The following is an 18,945-nucleotide window of genomic DNA, read 5'->3' on the forward strand; positions in this document are numbered from 1 at the left end:
TAATTCAATATTTTAATAATTGTGTATGTCAATATATATATATATTTTTGGAAAATTTTCGAATAAAATATTTTAATAAAAATAATTTATAAATAATAATAGATTATATGTATATTTACAATGATTAGGCATTACATTCAAATATAAAATAATTTTTTAAGTTGTAACATATTTTTTAGATATATTTTTTAGACATAAGTTGTAACATATCATGAAATACATAAATAAAATAATTTTCCAAGTCATAACATGTGAGGATCAATTTTTAATTTTACATTTTTATCTATAAGTTAATATATAATATAGTTTGGGCTTGATTCTCCACTGACTCGTAAAGATTGAATTCTTTCATTCTCCTATTTGGCTCATTGTATATGCTTACCATTTTTTATACTATTTCCTCAATTTTCTCCTCAAATGCCTGAAAAATTAGAGTTTATGAGGATTTAGGACCTTCTAACTTGCAGAAAATAAGAATAATAATAATAAAATATGTAGTATAAAATCCAGAATAAATATAAGAAATTATCCAAACCTTCTCCCATTTTCCGTCAGCTAAATATTGCTTCACTTTCCTGGGTTAGTTCAAGAAAATAAAATAGCATTGAGATAAATTTTCATAATTTCCTCTTAATAAATTATCAAATTAGAAACATGAACTGTCAAATGTGGGTATAATCAGGTAATAACCTCTCCCACATTTTTAATTGTGAATGTAGAAAGAGCTATGTCATTAGAGGAAGAGTTGAATGACTAACTCAATTGATATGCTTGGATGTGTGTTATCCATTTATCTCTCATATGTCTCACATTTCATGAAAAATTGGAGCTCATCTCAAATATTAGTACTTATTTCTATAGGTGGAAATATCAGGTTTTTAATAGTGACTATCAGTTTATTTTTATGAGTTGCTAAACTTTCATGCATAATGAGGGATAATTGTTACCTGATGTCCTATCATGGATAGGATGGGAAGGGTTGGTATAGTTTAGCCACTAGGAAAAAACCATTGTATTAGTCATTTCCCTAACTTTAGGTTTTGGTTTCCAACATGCTTCATCAATTAGGATCACACTGACACCACCCGTTGTCTTTATTTTTTGGGAAAAATAAGATTCATTGAAGAATTTATTTTAAAGATATTTCACATGATTCACATCAAGTATGTTGGCCTCAGTGTTGCAAAACTAAATGATATTCGCATTCAAAATTTTCTTTGTGATCATATAAATCTTATCGGGTGATCCCACAATGTTTAGCTCATATTTGACACTTTGAGGCCATACATAACTGATGTGGCACACTAATATAATTGAATTTTCCACCATAAACTATTTTAAGAGGAGTTTGGATGTGTTCCATTTGGATATTGATGGATCTTGGTTTGACAAGTACGTGGTGTACATCTTCCAGACGCATACTGTATCATTTTTCATTAAATTGATACTGTATTATTTTGTTTTTACCCTTCACTGTTTCCTTACAGCTCCCCACATCTTCAGATGCACATTTATCTTTTTGTCATGATATTCCAAAAATACATACTCTAACGCAGAAACATATTTTATTGCAGTATAAAAATGAACTCTGTTAGGAAAAGGATTTTGATGATTTAATATAATAGATATTTAATGAAATTAGTTAAGTAGTTGAATATAGTAGTAATATATAGACATTTATTAGATAAATATGTGATGGAATATATTAGGGATAATAAGTTTATAATTAAGGTAGAAGCCCAATAAGACAAGGAAAATTGGGCCCAATAACAGTTGAAGGCTATAAATATCCAATGTAGCCTCTTTCTAAGGCATTCTTTTTGGTGCTCATTCTCTCTCTTCTCTTGAAAAATCGTGATCTCTCTCTCTCTCAACTGAAAGTTCTTGAAAGTTCTGGCTGGTGGTGAGGAAATTCAAGACTGGTGGACGTCATCATCTGCATGTTTGTGATTACTGATTCTTCAAGAAAATCCTGGTTAGATTGTTCCATATCTTGTTGAAGGTTCTTGATACCAATTTCTTGATTTCTTGAAATCAAGATACCAATTTCTTGATATAAAATTCAATTTGATTTTGATGTTTGCAATTATTTGAAATCATATAACCAACTTTCTTGGACTTCTTGATTATTGAATATATTGACAGCTTTAAATCTATTTGAATTCTTTGATTAATTCAAATTAGTTTTGAATTTGATTTCAAAATACTGGAATATTTTAGGCGCCCTAATTCTAATTGATTTTAAGTAACGTTCTTGAAATTCAGTTTTCTTCAGATATAAGAAATTCAATTCGAAAATTATTCATTCATCTTGTAAACTTGAATTTGAATTTTAGATTGGATGAAATTTAAATAACTATCTAAATCGATTTCTTGAATGCATTAACTCGAAAATTCAAATGCATTTGATATCTCCCATATATATATATATATATATATTCGATCATAATTGATATACCTATTGGATTTGAATTGGTATATCTTTGTTATGACTGATCAGATTTGATACAAGTGTTTGATTTAAATTGATATCATCTAACTACATTGGATCAGAATTGATATAAGTGTTTGATTTAAATTGATATCATCTAACTACATTGGATCAGAATTGATATAACTATTTGATTTGAAATGATATTTCTAAATCACATTCGATCAGGATTTACACAGTGAAATTGTTTGATTTAATTTGAGATTTCTAAATCACATTCGATCAGACTCACTATAATTACTTTATTTGAATTGATATTTGTTAAATCACATTTAACTTGAGTTAAGACAGTTGATCTTTAATATTGATTGATCTGATTGTCTACTTTGAATATTTCTGATACTAGTAAACATTAATTGATCTCATTGGACTATCTTATTACAATTGAGAAGAATTATTACCAGTTGATATAAGTTTAGATTTTGACTGCATTTGATCATATCCATTGGTAGTTGACATCAATTGACATTTGATACGCGATTTGTGACTTGAAAGTTGAAAAACAGAATTTAGGAGAAAACTAGGGTTAGGAGAAAAGTTTACTTAAGGTCAACAAAGATATTGTCATTATATTGCTTTTCAGGGAAGTGCACTATCAGGAGAAAGATCACATCCACTTGAACACGGGATGATGGCCTGAGACGTGAGGACTTCGTCAGCACAGAGTGGACTGAGGAGAGGCTCAGAACGTTGCTGGAAGCTGAGAAGGCACTCGATTGAGGTCGAGGAAGACGTCGGCACCGAGCAAGTGTTTTTAGTGTGTGATTACTTGAGATCAGTGTGAGCGATTGTACATCGCGAACAGTTTTTCTCACTTTGCATTTGCCAAAGTGATTAGTGGAGTCAGAGCGACTCCTCGGGCGAGGCGCGGCTGCAGTAAGGGCACATTAGTGCCCCCAAGCAGGGTAAAAATTTATTGTCCCTTGAGTGAAGTAAGAGAGAGTTAAAGAAGGAATCTATATAAATAAAAGAAGTAGAACTAATTCACCCCCTCTTAGTTCAACAAACTCCTTTAGAATTTTTTTATTTTTTGTTGTTTCAAAATTCAAATATATGTCTGAAATCTTGGATATCTAAAAAATTAGGGATTATCTTGATAATATTTACTATATAATCACCTATTTTTAGTTTCATACGGTCAGTTCTGGGATTGTGCCAAATTATCCAAGATGGTAAAAATATTTGAAGCCCCACTAAGCCGAAACATAGTGGGATTGATTCTCATTTTTTGAGTGATAAGACAATGGAGGGTGCTTCAAACTCCAAGTTACTTTCAAACATGACTAAGTAGACATTCTGATGGAAAAATGTGAAGAATATCTCAATAAAAGAACTTTGTCATGTCTCTCTCTACTTTCCCACTTTCTGCCTCCACTATCTATTCTTAAAACTTTTTTCAACTTCCAGAGAAACATTACAAGAATACAAATATAACGAGAGACAGATAAAGATATAAGAGTTTAAAGAGGGCGAGAGTACTACGAGGGAGGAATGGGAGAGAAGAGAGAGAAAGAGGAGAAAGAGAGAAGAGGGAGAGAAGAGAGAGAACGAGGAGAAAGAGAGAATAGGAAGAGAGAAGAGAAGAGAGAGAACGAGGAGAAAGAGAAAAGAGGGGAGAGAGAAATAAGAGAGAGGAAAGAGAGGGAGAAACGAGAGAGGCAACAGAGAGAATAGAGAAAGTAGAGAGTACATTAATGTTAAAAGAAAAAAAGGGCTTTTCCTACTTGCACAAGAGACAGGCCAAGAGAGATGTAGAGACAACAATACAGAGTAAAAAATCAGAATTTTGAGTAAAGACAAGGAAACTATCTATAGAAACTAGGCAGGATAATAATGCACAACCATTAATTGAAGAAATTGACAGGTAGAGATAGAGAGAGAGAGAGAGAGGTGTAAATTGAAATTGTTGAAAGATCTAGAGAGACACAGGTGTAGAGAGAAAAAGCTTTGTTTAGATGCATGTACAGAGAAAGAAAAAGGAATCTACACCCTTCACGGGGGAGGGGACTTTAGAGAGAGAAAGGAACAGGTTCACAGTCTATGGACACCGTGAAAGGTCAACTCTGGACTTCACGGGAGAAATATTTTAGAGAGAGAAAGGAGATGCGATGGTGTTAGTGGACGGCCAGATCTCTCTCGCCGGGTGATCCCCGCCGTCCGTTTCAGATGGGCGGCGCCGCCTGCCGCCGCCGCCGATACTCGTCGTTGTTCGCCGACGGCTCGGCCACGTCATCCGCGAATCTCACCTTCTTTCCCTTCTTCCCCATGCAGTTTCTCTCTCTTCCCCCTGATGCAAAGAGAGAGAATTGGAACGATGACAGAGGAAGGAGTAGAGAGAGAGATACATGGGCAAGGATCGGAGAGAGGGGAAGACGCGGGTCATGTCTTAGAGAGAGAAAATGATGGACGATGGTTCGGAAGAGAAGTGGGTTACGTCATAGAGAGAGAAAACGATGAAGAAATGTGGAGAAAGAGGGAGTTGGGGGTGCGAGAGAGATGGGAGACAGAGGAAGGAGTAGAGAGAGAGATACATGGGCAAGGATCCGAGAGAGGGGAAGACGCGGGTCATGTCTTAGAGAGAGAAATGATGGAAGATGGTTCGGAGGAGAAGTGGGTATGTCATAGAGAGAGAAAACGAAGAAGAAATGTGGAGAAAGAGGGAGTTGGGGGTGCGAGAGAGATGGGAGACAGAGGAAGGAGTAGAGAGAGAGATACATGGGCAAGGATCGGAGAGAGGGGAAGACGCGGGTCATGTCTTAGAGAGAGAAATGATGGAAGATGGTTCGGAGGAGAAGTGGGTATGTCATAGAGAGAGAAAACGATGAAGAAATGTGGAGAAAGAGGGAGTTGGGGGTGCGAGAGAGATGGGAGACAGAGGAAGGAGTAGAGAGAGAGATAGACGGGCAGCTATAGAAGAGAGGGGAAGACGCGGGTCATGTCTTAGAGAGAGAAATGATGGAAGATGGTTCGGAGGAGAAGTGGGTATGTCATAGAGAGAGAAAACGATGAAGAAATGTGGAGAAAGAGGGAGTTGGGGGTGCGAGAGAGATGGGAGACAGAGGAAGGAGTAGAGAGAGAGATATACGGGCAACTATAGAAGAGAGGGGAAGACGCGGGTCATGTCTTAGAGAGAGAAATGATGGAAGATGGTTCGGAGGAGAAGTGGGTATGTCATAGAGAGAGAAAACGAAGAAGAAATGTGGAGAATGAAGGAGTTGGGGACGAGAGAGAGATGGGGGACAGAGGAAGAAGTAGAGAGAGAGATAGACGGCCAAAGATCGGAGAGAAGTGGGAGAAAAGGGTCATGTCTTAGGGAGAGAAATAATGGAAGATGTTTCGGAGGAGGAGTGGATTACGTCATAGCGAGAGAAAACGATGAAGAAATGTGGAGAATGAGGGAGTCGGGGATGAGAGAGAGATGGGGGACGGAGGAAGAAGTAGAGAGAGAGATAGACGGCCAACGATCGGAGAGAGGGGGAGAACGGTCATGTCTTAGAGAGAGAAATGATGGAAGATGGTTCGGAGAAGTGGGTTATGTCATAGAGAGAGAAAACGATGAAGAAATGTGGAGAAAGAGGGAGTTGGGGATGAGAGAGAGATGGGGGACGATTGGGGGGAGGGGGAGGAGCGGGATATGTTGTAGAGAGGGAAAATTTTGCCAGACATGGGAAGGAACAGGGTGAGGGGGAAGAGAGAGACATGGAGAATGATGCGAGGGAGAGGAAGAAGGGGTTGGGGAAGTAAGAGAGAGAGATAGATCGTCGTCTTGGATGGGTAGAGAGAGAAATGGGCGTACCGAGCTCTAGCTTGACCTTCTTCATGAACTCCGACGAGAGGCGGCGCTGAAGCTGCGCAGCCACCAGCGCAACGCTGCCCGACACCGCCATCACCGCCACCAACCCAGCACAGCTCGTCCCCTCCATCTCTGTTTCTCTCTCTTCTGCTTCTCTCTCTCTCTCTCTCTCTCTCTCTCTCTCTCTCTCTGTGCTGTTTTTCTCTCTCTCTCTTCTGTTTCTCTCTCTATACTCCTCTATATGTGGAAGCAGAAGCGTGTGTGGACTGGCCTTGGCACGGCAGAGTCTAGAAGCAACGGTAGAGAGGGAAAGAGAGGAGAAAGCAAAAGGGCGTCTTAAATGATCTCTGGGGCTATTTCAGTCGTTTCCTCTCCCTCCGCTGGCCAACTCGGACCATCAAATAATTCTGCTTGCCCCATGCCTTGGACACTTGCCCTCTCTCCCGCTCTCTTTCTCTCATCTTTCCTCTCTCTCTCTCCCGCTCTCTTTCTCTCATCTTTCCTCTCTCTCTCTCGCGCTCTCTCTCGCTTTCGCTCTCTTTCTCTCCTCTTTCCTCTCTCTCTCTCGCTTTCGCTCTCTTTCTCTCCTCTTTTCTCTCTCTCTCTCGCTTTCGCTCTCTTTCTCTCCTCTTTCCTCTCTCTCTCTCGCGCTCTCTCTCGCTTTCGCTCTCTTTCTCTCCTCTTTCCTCTCTCTCTCTCGCGCTCTCTCTCGCTTTCATCTCTCCTCTCTGCTCTCTTTCTCTCCTCTCTCTCTCTCTCGCTCGTCCGAATCCCCGATCTGTCCGAATCGGACAGATCGTTCGAATGTTTGATCGGATCGGGCATTCGAACGAACGAATCCGAACACCGATCTGTCCTGTTCAGATGCGATCCGAACACGATCAGCGCGTCTGTTCGGATCGGATTGTTCGAACAAGATGGATGTTCGGATCGAATGTTCGAATTCAATCCGATTCGAACGCGTTGTTCGAATCGTATCGGTTCGAATGTTCGAATCCGACCAGACGCATTCCACGTGGTCGCGGACCGGCTCCAGCGGCGCCGGCGTCCAAGCTCAGCCCCTCCGGCGGGCCAAGCAGAGGAGAGGAGGAAGTCGACGGAGGAGAGGCTTCTTCTGCCGTTGCGGAGAAGAGGGAGGAGCAGGCCGTGAGCAAGCTCAGACTCCGCGCGGAGGTCGCGGCGGAGACGACGGCGGAGCTCCGCCGGCTGGTGGCTCTCCGGGAGGAGGCGGCGGCGGAGGAGGAGGAGGATCGCCTGTGCAGCACCGCCAGCCGCGGGCAGTCTCCGGCGAGCCACCGGCCACTTGTTCGAACTTGTTCGATTTTGTTCGAACAGTTCGAACAAATGGCCGATCCAACACGAACAAACCAAAATGTTCGTTCGAAACTTTCGATCGAACACGAACAACGGGTCTGTTCGATCGAAAGATTCGAACAGAGCTGTTCGAATAAGTATTGTTCGTTCGAATCTTTCGATCAAGATTCGAACGATCCGATCCGATCCCCGATGCCTACCTCCCTGTCTCTCGTCTCTCTCAATGTTCGAATCTCTCATCCTCCCAATCTCTCTTTTCTCTCTATTTATCTCTCTCCCTCTCTCTTGGTTCTATCTCCTCTCTCTCTCTGTCTTGTCTACTATCTACCTTTCTTCTCTCTCCCTCTCTCCTATCCCTCTTCTCTCTAGTCTCTCTCTTCTCTTCTCTTTCTCACTCTATATCAGGGTCGAATTCCGTTTTACAAGTTGAGTTTATTTCGCTATTTTAATAATTTTGCCTACATAAATGTGTTGTCCTTGGCTTCGTCCATCAGCTTCAAATAAGCTAAAATATTTAGAATCAGGATAAGGTCCAGAGAATAAGTCATATCTCCAAACTTCATATTGCTTTATCTACTATTATGTCTTCATTAAGTGGATATCCCTCTTGTGGCTCAAGTTTCCTAGATATTTCTTGCTGAATTCACACTATTTTATTTTAGTCCTGATAAAGTATCGTCAATTATAAGATATAAATTGGCCGAGTACTAGACTGGAGAATTAGGAGATGCTGTAAAATGTTGTGGCTTAAAAAATAAAAAAAGTTTAGAACAGGTCTCCATAAATTTAAATTATGATATAATAAGTCTCGACATTTTGTTTAATTCGATGGAATTTGTTCATGTTTTTTTAATTTGTTACATACCTAATGAAAGCCTAAAGAAAACATAGGTTTTAGAATAAAGTGAATAAACCCGACCCACAATTAGTTCAATATCAATTCACCTCGGGAACAAACTTTTTTGCATGTTTTTTGTTGACTTTATTACTGTGTATCTAATGTTTAACATGTGCACTTTTCAATTCGGTCAATTTAGTCAGGTTATTTTAATTTGTAACATACATAGTCAAATCTCAAATAAAACATGCAACACAGAACACGGTTAATAAATCCACCCATAATTAGTTAAATATCGTTTGCCATGTAAACAAACTATTTTCCATACTTTTTGTTCCTTACAACTCCGTACTAAATGTTTAACATGCACAAATTTTAACTGGGTCAAATTTATTTAGGTGATTTAAATTTGTGCATATTCAACGCCTAAAAAAATATAATGCAGTATGTTATAAATAAATTAAGACACAATTAGTTCAACATCATTCAGTTTATTATAAATATTTTCCTTAATTTGTGTTGACTTTATTCACATGTATTTAATTTTTAATAAGTACAAATTTTAATTCTATCTAATTTACTCGGGATATTTTATAAGTAACGCCACAAAGTATAATCTTAAAGAGAATATAAATTTTAGATAAACTCAACCGTACTTCAAAATCATTGGCCTTGAAAACAAACCTTCACTTATTTTGTGTTGATTTGATTCATGTGTATTCAATTTTTGATATGTACAATTATCCCCTCTAAAACACTTTAACAATCATAAACTTTAGGGGACAGCATGAACATGGTTCAATTCTTTGACTTTATAGTTACGTATTAAAATTTTATCACGTGGAATTAATAATTTGGTCGATTAAGAATACTACTAATCAACTCAACCATAATAAGTTCAACATCATTCGCCTTATAAAAAAAATTTCTAATTATTTTGTCAACTTTATTCATGTGTATTAGGTTGTTAACATCTCCAATTCTCTCCTATCACATACTTTAAATAATCATGCACTTTAGGGGACGCCAAGGAGATAGGTTCATTTTTCTGATTTTTTTGACTTTATCTCATATTTTCTGTTCAAAGTCATTCGCCTTGTAAAAAAACTTTCTCGTATTTTTTGTTGACTTTATTAATATATATGGCATATTTTAACAAATCCTAAAAGTTGGGGGATGGCCTACGATAATTTATTTTTCTGGGTTTTCTTACAAATATGAAACTCAAATCTTGAATGGCAGTAAGGATAAAAGCTTCAATGGCGGCGAAGAGAGAGAGGATAGAGCTCCACTCTCTCTCTAGGGAAGATCCAATGGCGACGCTGGCGTTCGATCCGCCGCCGCCGACGGCGGCGCCGCCGTGCCAAGGTGGCTTGAATCGTCGGAGATTCGCTTGTTCTTCCCCGGCGAGGCGGAAATCGAGGAATGAAGCGAAATCGGGGAGTATTTCTACCAAGGGAAGTGGGATAACGATGAATGCGAGAGCGGAAGCGGCGGTAATCGGCGATGATTTGGCAGTGGCGTCGTCGGCGGAGGTGAATTACGACGCAATCGTGATCGGATCGGGGATCGGGGGGCTCGTGGCGGCCACGCAACTGGCGGTGAAGGGGGCGAAGGTTCTGGTGCTTGAGAAGTACGTCATCCCCGGCGGCAGCTCGGGTTACTACGAGCGCGATGGTTACACCTTCGACGTCGGCTCATCCGTCATGTTCGGCTTCAGCGATAAGGTTTCTGGAATCTCTTATATTGATTGTTTTTAGTTTTGTTTGCTTTTGTCTTATTTATTCGAGTTTGCAATGGCCATACTTTTTTTGACTTGGGAATCGGGATTGTTTGTTTCTTTTTCAGAACCCCGATTTCTTATGACAACTGATTAAATTTTCTACCGCTCGTGTGACGGCTTTAATCTCCATCCTTTTTTTTTCATGTTATGTAAGAACTTATTTAAAAAGGTGCTTAGAAATATTATTTCCGCAAGGATCTCTGCTCGCTGTCTGGTGAAGGATCATTATTTGATGATGATGATGATGATTATTCCCTTCAACATCTCAGTTTTTTCACCTTTTGAAGGCAATCGAACACTAGTTACTCTCGAAATTTTCCGTGCGTTGTGAAATATTTTATAATGCTACAGTAAGGAATCTTAATTTTTATTTTTTAAAAGGATTCTTGACATTGCTGAGATGAATTATCACTTTTTATAAATAATTTTCCGTCATTTTTATCGATCTTTTCAACACTTTACTGAATCGGAGGTTAAACTTACATCATCGTCCAAGATTTTTATGACGTTTTAGATTTTCCCAGTGAAAGTTTGCTTTTAGAAAAAAAACTAACTACGACCTACCTTCTTTTTGGGGTATTTTGACGTGTAGGGGAACCTCAATCTGATTACTCAGGCGCTGGCGGCAGTTGGGTACCGCATGGAAACCATTCCGGATCCAACAACTGTGCATTTCCATCTTCCTTCCAATATCTCTATTCGAGTTCACAGAGATTATGACAATTTCATATCTGAGCTCGTCCGAAGGTTTCCCCACGAAGAGAAGGGAATTCTCAGTTTCTACGGCGACTGCTGGAAGGTCCATTATGTTCCTTATATTATTATATTTCAATCGACGATTTAATTTTACAGAATATTTCGGATGGATGATTATTTTTTATCGGCTTAATTGAAGGAAAAATCATCTATCATTATTTTGAATCGATAATCTTTAATCTATTAAAAGATCCCATTAAAAATAAATTGATTATTGATTAAAGAATAGCTGATCAATCTATGGCTACTGAGGATTATTTTTTGATACGCTACTCCATAGTGTTAGAAATGTTGGAGGATTTCAACAGAAGGTCGATTATATTGCGTAAATTTATATAATCATTTATCTCATCCTACACCATAAGCTCTTTTTTTCACGGGTGTGTGATTCGTGGAGCAGATTTTCAATGCACTGAACTCTCTGGAACTGAAGTCATTGGAGGAGCCGATTTACCTGTTCGGGCAATTTTTCAAGAAGCCCGTGGAATGTCTCACTCTTGGTATCCTACCACTCACATTCTTTCTTTCTTTTTTCTTTAGCCTGCAGCTTCAGAGATTGACGACCTTTTGTTTCAGCCTACTACTTGCCTCAGAACGCTGGGCATATTGCTCGGAAATATATTCGGGACCCTGAATTACTATCTTTTATTGATGCCGAGGTAGCTCTCTCTCTCTCTCTCTCTCTCTCTCTCTCTCTCTCTCTCTCTCTCTCTCTCTCTCTCTCTCTCTCTCTCTCTCTCTCTCTGACTGAGCATACATTATTTCCCTCTGTATCTTTCATGTCTCTCTGGAAGTGTACATACTCATGTAAGAATTCTGCCTTCATATCCTCCAGAATTCTAAGTGAGACTTCTGCTCCCCACAGTGTTTTATAGTGAGCACCGTCAACGCCTTGAAGACGCCAATGATCAATGCAAGCATGGTAAGGTCCTAACTTTTTTGACATTGAGACCCAGCTTATTCTGAGACCCAGCCTTTTTTCATTTCTACTCAGGTCCTCTGCGACAGGCATTTTGGGGGGATCAACTACCCTGTTGGTGGCGTCGGTGGCATAGCAAGGGCATTGGCCAGCGGATTAATAGACAAAGGGAGCAATATCCTGTATAAGGCAAATGTGACCAAGATCATCCTGCAGGATGGCAAGGCGGTGAGCCCAGCAAGATTTAGATTTTAAGCGATTCATCTAATCCTGTTTCTCTCTAAATTTACGTCTGTTCGCAGGTTGGGGTTCGGATCTCTGATGGACGGGAGTTCTTTGCCAAGACTGTGATCTCAAATGCCACCAGATGGGACACCTTCGGTGTAGATTCTCTTCATCATTGTTATCACTGTCATCATAAATGTCTTCATTTTATGTCATCAATGTCATCATCATAATTATCTAAGTCATTGTTGTCGTGAAGCTGAGCATGACTGTGTTCTAGTGTAGGAGGTTGACAACGAGTTCGCCATCCTCATCCTGATTCACACAGGTTGTCATTGTCATCTTAGCTGCTGTCAAATGATGATGGCGATGAGTATGTTGTCATCGTCATCATCATTATCATGATGGAGACGGAGAGAGAGAGGGATTCATATATAAGTTATACTTGTCATGATGACAGGGATGATGAACACTGAACCCTATTTTACACTACAGCATCATCCGTCTAAATAATCATCTAAGTTGATGCCATCAGTGGCACCTAAGATCAGCTGCATTTCACATTTGATTCTCTTTATCTCAGTTTTCTCCGCTAACATTTTATGTGATTTCTTATCATGAGTAGCATGTGATCTCAAATGCCACCAGATGGTACACTTTTGAGAGAGATTCTAATCTTCAATCATCATGATAAACTTCATCCTCATTGTTGACACCATCGCTACAGATTCATGATTGTCATAGTTGCTACATCATTGTTTGTCGCCTGAAGCTAAACATGACGGCAGGCAGTAATCGTTGTGGTGGATTTTCATCATGTTCCTCATCTGCTGCGACATCTATGTCCTCATAAGCATCTAAATTGGTGTCACTAGTCGCACGTTTTCTCTTCATCTCCTTCAATTTTTTAAACAACATGCTCGTGTTCTTTCTGATCATCAGTACCGCGAGATATCAAATGTCACGATAACCGTTCGGATCTTCTGGATGAGATCCACATCATTTTCTCTTGTCCTTTTCCTGAAACATAATTGGCATAAACACGTGACGGGCGACCTTGTGAATTGCAGAAAAGCTTCTGAAAATGAAACAACTTCCAAAGGAGGAGGAGAACTTCCAGAGAGTGTATGAGAAGTCGCCATCTTTCCTCTCCATTCACCTCGGGGTGAAAGCCGATGTCCTCCCTCCAGGCACTGACTGTCACCATTTTATTCTCGAGGTAGCTGCAACTTTCGCACCATCTCTCTCTCTCTCTCTCTCGCTCTCTCTCTCTCTCTCTCTCTCTCTCTCTCTCTCTCTCTCTCTCTCTCTCTCTCTCTCTCTCTCTCTCTCTCTCTCTCTCTCCCCCCTAAGTCTTTCTCTCTGTCTGTCTGTCTCATTTATTTTATATATATCTATGTAGTCTTGGGCCCGACATTTGTATCATTTCTCTCTCTATATATATATATTTCTATTAATACCTATTTATCGATCAATCATCTGAGTTTTCAATATCTCTCTTTATCTTTATCTTTATGTACCTCTCTCAGTGTATATCCATGTTCCTACCTACCTTCCTATCTGTTATCCATCCGCCGATTGTTGCCATTTTATTCATGAGGTATTGCTCAGTATGAAAGTTGGAGCCCAAAATTATCATCATCTCTCTCTATATATATGTCTTGTCGATCAACTATCTAGCTATCTATCCATATATTATCTATATGTTCTCTATCTTTCTATCTATCATCAATCTAACTATTTATCTATTTATTATCTATATACATATCTGTCTGTCTCCCTCTCTATCTAGCTACCTAATTGTCATCAATCTACCTATTTATCTCTCCGCCTATGACTAATCCTGCCCACCTTCACATGTATCTGTACATCGATCTCTATCTACCCATCTATCTGTCTACTTGATGAACTTAATATTCTCCTCAGGATGATTGGGCGAGGTTAGAGAAGCCTTATGGGAGCATATTTCTGAGCATTCCGACGGTTCTGGATCCCTCCCTAGCTCCGGAAGGGCGTCACATCCTCCACGTGTTCACTACAGCATCCATCGACGATTGGAAGGTTTACCTCTCTATAGCCTCCTCTCTCATCTTTACCTCTCTTTTTCTCTTCTCTCTACCCTCTTCCTCATCTGTCTCTCTCTCCCCTTTCCGTCTATCTCTCTTTATTCTCTCTTTGGCTATCTCTTCTTCGTCTCTTCCTTCTATCATCTCTCTCTATCTGTATGATAAATGATAACTCCGTGGGCAATGCAGGATTTGTCACCGAAAGAGTACGAAGAGAAGAAACGATCGATATCGGACCAGATCATAGCAAGACTTGAACAGAAGCTGTTCCCAGGGCTCAAAAGTTCCATTGTTTTCGAAGAGGTGTCGGTCTATTTCTCTTATCTGTCACTCTTACTCACTTTCTCTCTCTCTCTCCTCTCTCGTTCACTTTCACTCTCACTTTCTCCCTCTTCCTCCCTCCTCTCTCTCTTTCTCTTCTCTCTCTCTATTAATTTCTCTCCTCTTTCTCCTCTCTATCTATTAATTTCACTCCTCTTTCTCTCCCTCTCCTCTTTCTCCTCTCTATCTATTAATTTCACTCTTTCTCTCCCTCTCCTCTTTCTCCTCTCTATCTATTAATTTCACTCCTCTTTCTCTCCCTCTCCTCTTTCTCCTCTCTATCTATTAATTTCACTCTTTCTCTCCCTCTCCTCTTTCTCCTCTCTATCTATTAATTTCACTCTTTCTCTCCTGCTCCTCTTTCTCCTCTATCTATTAATTTCTCTCGTTTTCTCTCTCTATCAATTTCTCTCTCCTCTTTCTCCTCTCTCTCTCATCTTTCTCTCTCTGTAACTTTCACTCTCCCTTTCTCCTCTTCTCTCTCATATGTTTCTCCTCTTTCTCTCTGTCATTTTTCATATCATTTTCTCTCTCCTCTCTCTCTCTCTTTGTTCTCTTTCTTCTGTCACTTTAACTTTCACCTTTCTCGCTCCTCTCTCCTCTTTCTCTCTGTCATTTTCACTCTCATTTTCTCTCTCCTCTCTCAATACTGCTATCCTGCCATTCTGGCATCTCTTGACGCTTGGGGAGGGAAACAATGAGATTTTTATGGACTTGGGTTTTGCTGGCAGTGACATCCCTCCGTTCTAATGTTTGTTCTTTTGCAGGTGGGCAGCCCCAGAACGCACCAGCGCTACCTTGCTCGAGATGGGGGGACTTATGGGCCCATGCCCCGCCAAATCCCCATGGGCCTCCTTGGCATGCCGTTTAACACCACTGTACGATGACCCATCTCTCTCTCCCTCTCCCTCTCCCTCTCTCCCTTTCCCTCTCTCACTCTCCCTCTCCCTCTTCCTCTCTCCCTTTCCCTCTCTCACTCTCCCTCTCCCTCTCCCTCTCCCTCTCTCTCTCTCCCTCTCCCTCTCCGTCTCTCCCTCTCTCTCACTCTCCCCCTCACCCTCTCTCTCTCCCTCTCTCCCTCTCCCTCTCTCTCTCTCCCTCTCAGTTTCCAATTCTTCCCGGCCCCTCTCTCATTCACTCGCTTTCATTCTCTCTCTCTCTCTCACTTTCCCACTCTTCCCACTCACTCACTTTCATTCTCTCTCTCTCTCTTTCTCACTTTCCCACTCTTCCCGCTCTCTCACTCACTCTCTTTCATTCTCTCTCTCTCTCACTTTCCCATTCTTCCCGCTCTCTCACTCACTCTCTTTCATTCTCTCTCTCTCTCACTTTCCCATTCTTCCCACTCTCTCACTCTCTTTCATTCTCTCTCTCTCACTTTCCCACTCTCTCACTCTCTTTCATTCTCTCTCTTTCTCTCACTTTCCCACCCTTACAACTCTCTCGCTCACTCACTCACTTTTACTCTCCCTCACTCTGACTTTCACTCTCTCTCTCTCTCCCACTCTGTCAATCTCTCTCTCACCCACAGACTCTCTCTCTCCCTTTCTCCCCCCGTTCTCTCTCTCCCTCCATCTTGCTCTCTCTCTTACTCTCTCTCATACACACAATTTTCCTCATGATATTCTGTGCCACGACCCAGGTCTCCCTCGTGGCGCATTTGGCCCATCTCTTTTCTCTTGTCTTTCTCTCTCTAAGATGTACTGGTGGGCCTTTTTTCAGGAGATAGAAGGGCTGTATTGCGTCGGGGACAGCTGCTTTCCGGGCCAGGGAGTGATCGCGGTGGCCTTCTCCGGCATCATGTGCGCCCATAGAGTCGCCGCTGACGTTGGTAAGACTATTATATTTTTTCTCGGCCCCCCATTTCTTCTCTTTCATTCTTTGTTTAATTTTGGGGTCCTTTTTTTTCTCCTTTTTTCATAGGGTTGGAGAAAAAGTCTCAGGCCATGGACTCCGCCCTGCTCGGCCTTCTCAGCTGGTTTCGCTCCCTTGCGTGACGAAAGCAGAGTAAAAATTCTTAACTTAATTATTTCATTGTCCTTGCCCATTAATTTCAAAAATAACAGAAAAAGGTGAAATAATCGATTTGAACCTCCTGCGTGATGGGTTCCAAAGAGTGCAGAAAAGGGTGAAAATACTCATTTTATTGTTCTGGGCCTTCGGTTCAAGAAAAAACAGAAGAGGGTGAAATATTTATATGATTTTTCTGACCAGTTGATTTAAAGAAAAGGATTGAATTACTTTTTGATTGTTCTGCCCAGTTAGGAATTAGTTATGAAAAATTGTAGAAAAGGGGGTAACATATCTCATTGGTACTTTTTGGCTATTGGTTCAGACAAGCAGAAAAGGACGAAATATCTATTTGATTGTTTTTGGCGAACTATGTATTTCTTTATTTTTGGCCGATAGCTCTGAGAAGTACAGGAAAATGGAAAACATTACTTGACTCTTCCGGGCGATTGGTCTTATAAAGGAATTTTTTTTTTTTGAACAATCTTATAAAGGAAATAAAAGGGTAAAATGTATTGAGGGGCAGAAAATGGGGAAATTTTTTTTGGTTCTTGAAAATTGCAGGCAGTGATGAACTTATAATTTGATTGTTCTCGGCCTGACGAATCTATGAGAAAAAAACTCAAAAACACTTGTTCCGGGCGATTCCTTTCAAACTGAACATAATAAGAACACAATGATTTATTCTAGCGTCCTGGGCCAGAAAAAGGGGCATCTTTTGACTGTTCCAACCATTTGGTTTCAAGGAGAGCTGGAAAGGGTGAAATTATTTATTTGACTGTTCTGTACTATTTGTTTCAAAATCAAAGGAATACAGTGCAGGGTTGCAGATGGGACGGTTTTTTCGTCCCAGGACGAAAAAATCGTCCCGTCCGCGAGGTTGGATGAAAACCAGGACGGAAATTCGTCCCGAGATGAATGGACGGGATGATTTTCGTCGACTCGGATGAAAAAACCTTCCTGTCCAGAGGTCTTGGATGAAAATACCGTCCCGCCCGCGTCCCTGCACTGATTCCGGACGTCGGACGGACGATCTTTGTCCCGTCCCGTCCATCATCCACATCCAGGACGATCCGGAACTATACATGAAATGAAAGAGGGGAGAAAATATTTACTTGATTGTAGGGATGTTGGACAGATGATGAATTGCCATCCCTTCGGTCTGAATCGGTCGTCTGACATCAGCCAGACCGGTGGACGGATGGCTGGATGGAAACTTTTCTATCATCAGTTATCAGTCATCCATCCGAGATGACAGATGACAGACCAATGACGGGGGATGACGGATGACTAATGATGGACAGAAAAATGGGGGGAAAATCAAAATTTTCTAGAATAAATATGACATATTGTATTTCAATATACTCTATTTCTAAAATCTATATTCTGTGTTCTAAAACTAAAATTTATGTACTCCACAAATAATGTCCTACTACAACGACAACTATCCCTTTGATAACTACAGACGATGGCGAAGATGATTTTTTTTTTACGGATGTTGGTGACGACTGCTTTTATGGACGCCGTCAATGGAAGCATCATTAACGGGCACGATAATTGTCCGTGATGATGATGAGAGCTATCGTCGATGAGGATGGTGAGGACAGGTGAGGTCAACGATGATTTTTTGTCAAGTGCGACGATCAAAGACTTATACAAATAATATGAAATAATATGAACGAGGACTATGAGTGTTAATGCCGATGACAACTGTCATTGATAACAACCTTTTCATTGACAAAGAGGACAAGTATTGATGATGTTTTTTTGTTGATGCCAATTTTGAAGACTTCCTATTACAACGGTGGTGGCTTTCTCTATGACAACAATGGATGATTTTGCTGTGTAGTTAATGGGGATGATGGATCGTTGACGATGCATTTTTGTTGACAATGACGACGACAACTATTGCTATGATGATGAGTTTATGGAAGCACAATTGATGGTATGATGAGTGTCAGAATTAGTAAGTTTTTTTTCACAAATGGGGAAGATGACTATCCTCTATGATGAATTTTAGTCGACAACGACTATTTATGTGTCATTTTAAACTCTTTAACTGATGAGGCCAATGGCTGTCGTGGTTGATAAATCTTAATTAATGAGGAATTTAATTACCATTGATGTTCAAAATTGTCATCCATTTTCTGTCATCCCTTCCATCCGGTGTTACGGTCGAATGACAGAATGGGACTGATGACGAAATGCTGATGATGATGAATTCGGACATGATGATTGAAGCAAAAACCAACCACATGGATGGATTACTGAATAGATGAGTCCTGTCCAATCTGACAAATCTGTCATCCATCCGGCAACCCTATTTGATTGCTCCATCCGTGTGTTTGGTTAAAAAGGATCACAAAAGGGGACGATTTTTATTTGATTGTTCTGGGAAATGGGCTCCAATAATGCATAAAAAGGTGAAT

General features: G+C 40.4%; 2 protein-coding genes across 4 annotated transcripts; one reads left to right on the forward strand and one right to left on the reverse strand.

Annotated features, from left to right (window-relative positions):
• Window positions 1-4,423: 4,423 nt before the first annotated feature.
• LOC144701852 (uncharacterized) lies at window positions 4,424-6,825 on the reverse strand. The gene is made up of 3 exons (XM_078573639.1): window positions 6,288-6,825; window positions 4,866-4,876; window positions 4,424-4,773 (listed from the first exon to the last, which is right to left on the reverse strand). Exons 1-3 carry the CDS (start codon window positions 6,412-6,414, stop codon window positions 4,654-4,656), a joined length of 258 nt encoding a protein of 85 aa, XP_078429765.1. The 5' UTR covers window positions 6,415-6,825; the 3' UTR covers window positions 4,424-4,653.
• Window positions 6,826-9,706: 2,881 nt separating this feature from the next.
• Window positions 9,707-18,601, forward strand: CRTISO (carotenoid isomerase). Of its 3 annotated transcripts, none has more exons than XM_078574699.1 (14): window positions 9,707-10,163; window positions 10,812-11,018; window positions 11,376-11,475; window positions 11,552-11,634; window positions 11,841-11,897; window positions 11,970-12,122; window positions 12,197-12,275; window positions 13,190-13,338; window positions 14,046-14,180; window positions 14,375-14,488; window positions 15,274-15,384; window positions 16,229-16,337; window positions 16,430-16,513; window positions 18,305-18,601. In XM_078574699.1, the coding sequence occupies exons 1-13, from the start codon at window positions 9,750-9,752 to the stop codon at window positions 16,501-16,503; spliced, it is 1,785 nt and encodes a 594-aa protein (XP_078430825.1). In that variant the 5' UTR covers window positions 9,707-9,749; the 3' UTR covers window positions 16,504-16,513; window positions 18,305-18,601. The 3 variants fall into 3 exon arrangements, with proteins under 3 accessions (XP_078430825.1, XP_078430824.1, XP_078430823.1); XM_078574698.1 differs by having other exon boundaries at window positions 18,366-18,601; XM_078574697.1 differs by lacking the exon at window positions 18,305-18,601 and having other exon boundaries at window positions 16,430-16,707.
• Window positions 18,602-18,945: the final 344 nt, after the last annotated feature.

The sequence above is a fragment of the Wolffia australiana genome, chromosome 4, assembly GCF_029677425.1.
Source record: "Wolffia australiana isolate 7733 chromosome 4, ASM2967742v1".
Taxonomy (NCBI): Eukaryota; Viridiplantae; Streptophyta; class Magnoliopsida; order Alismatales; family Araceae; genus Wolffia; species Wolffia australiana.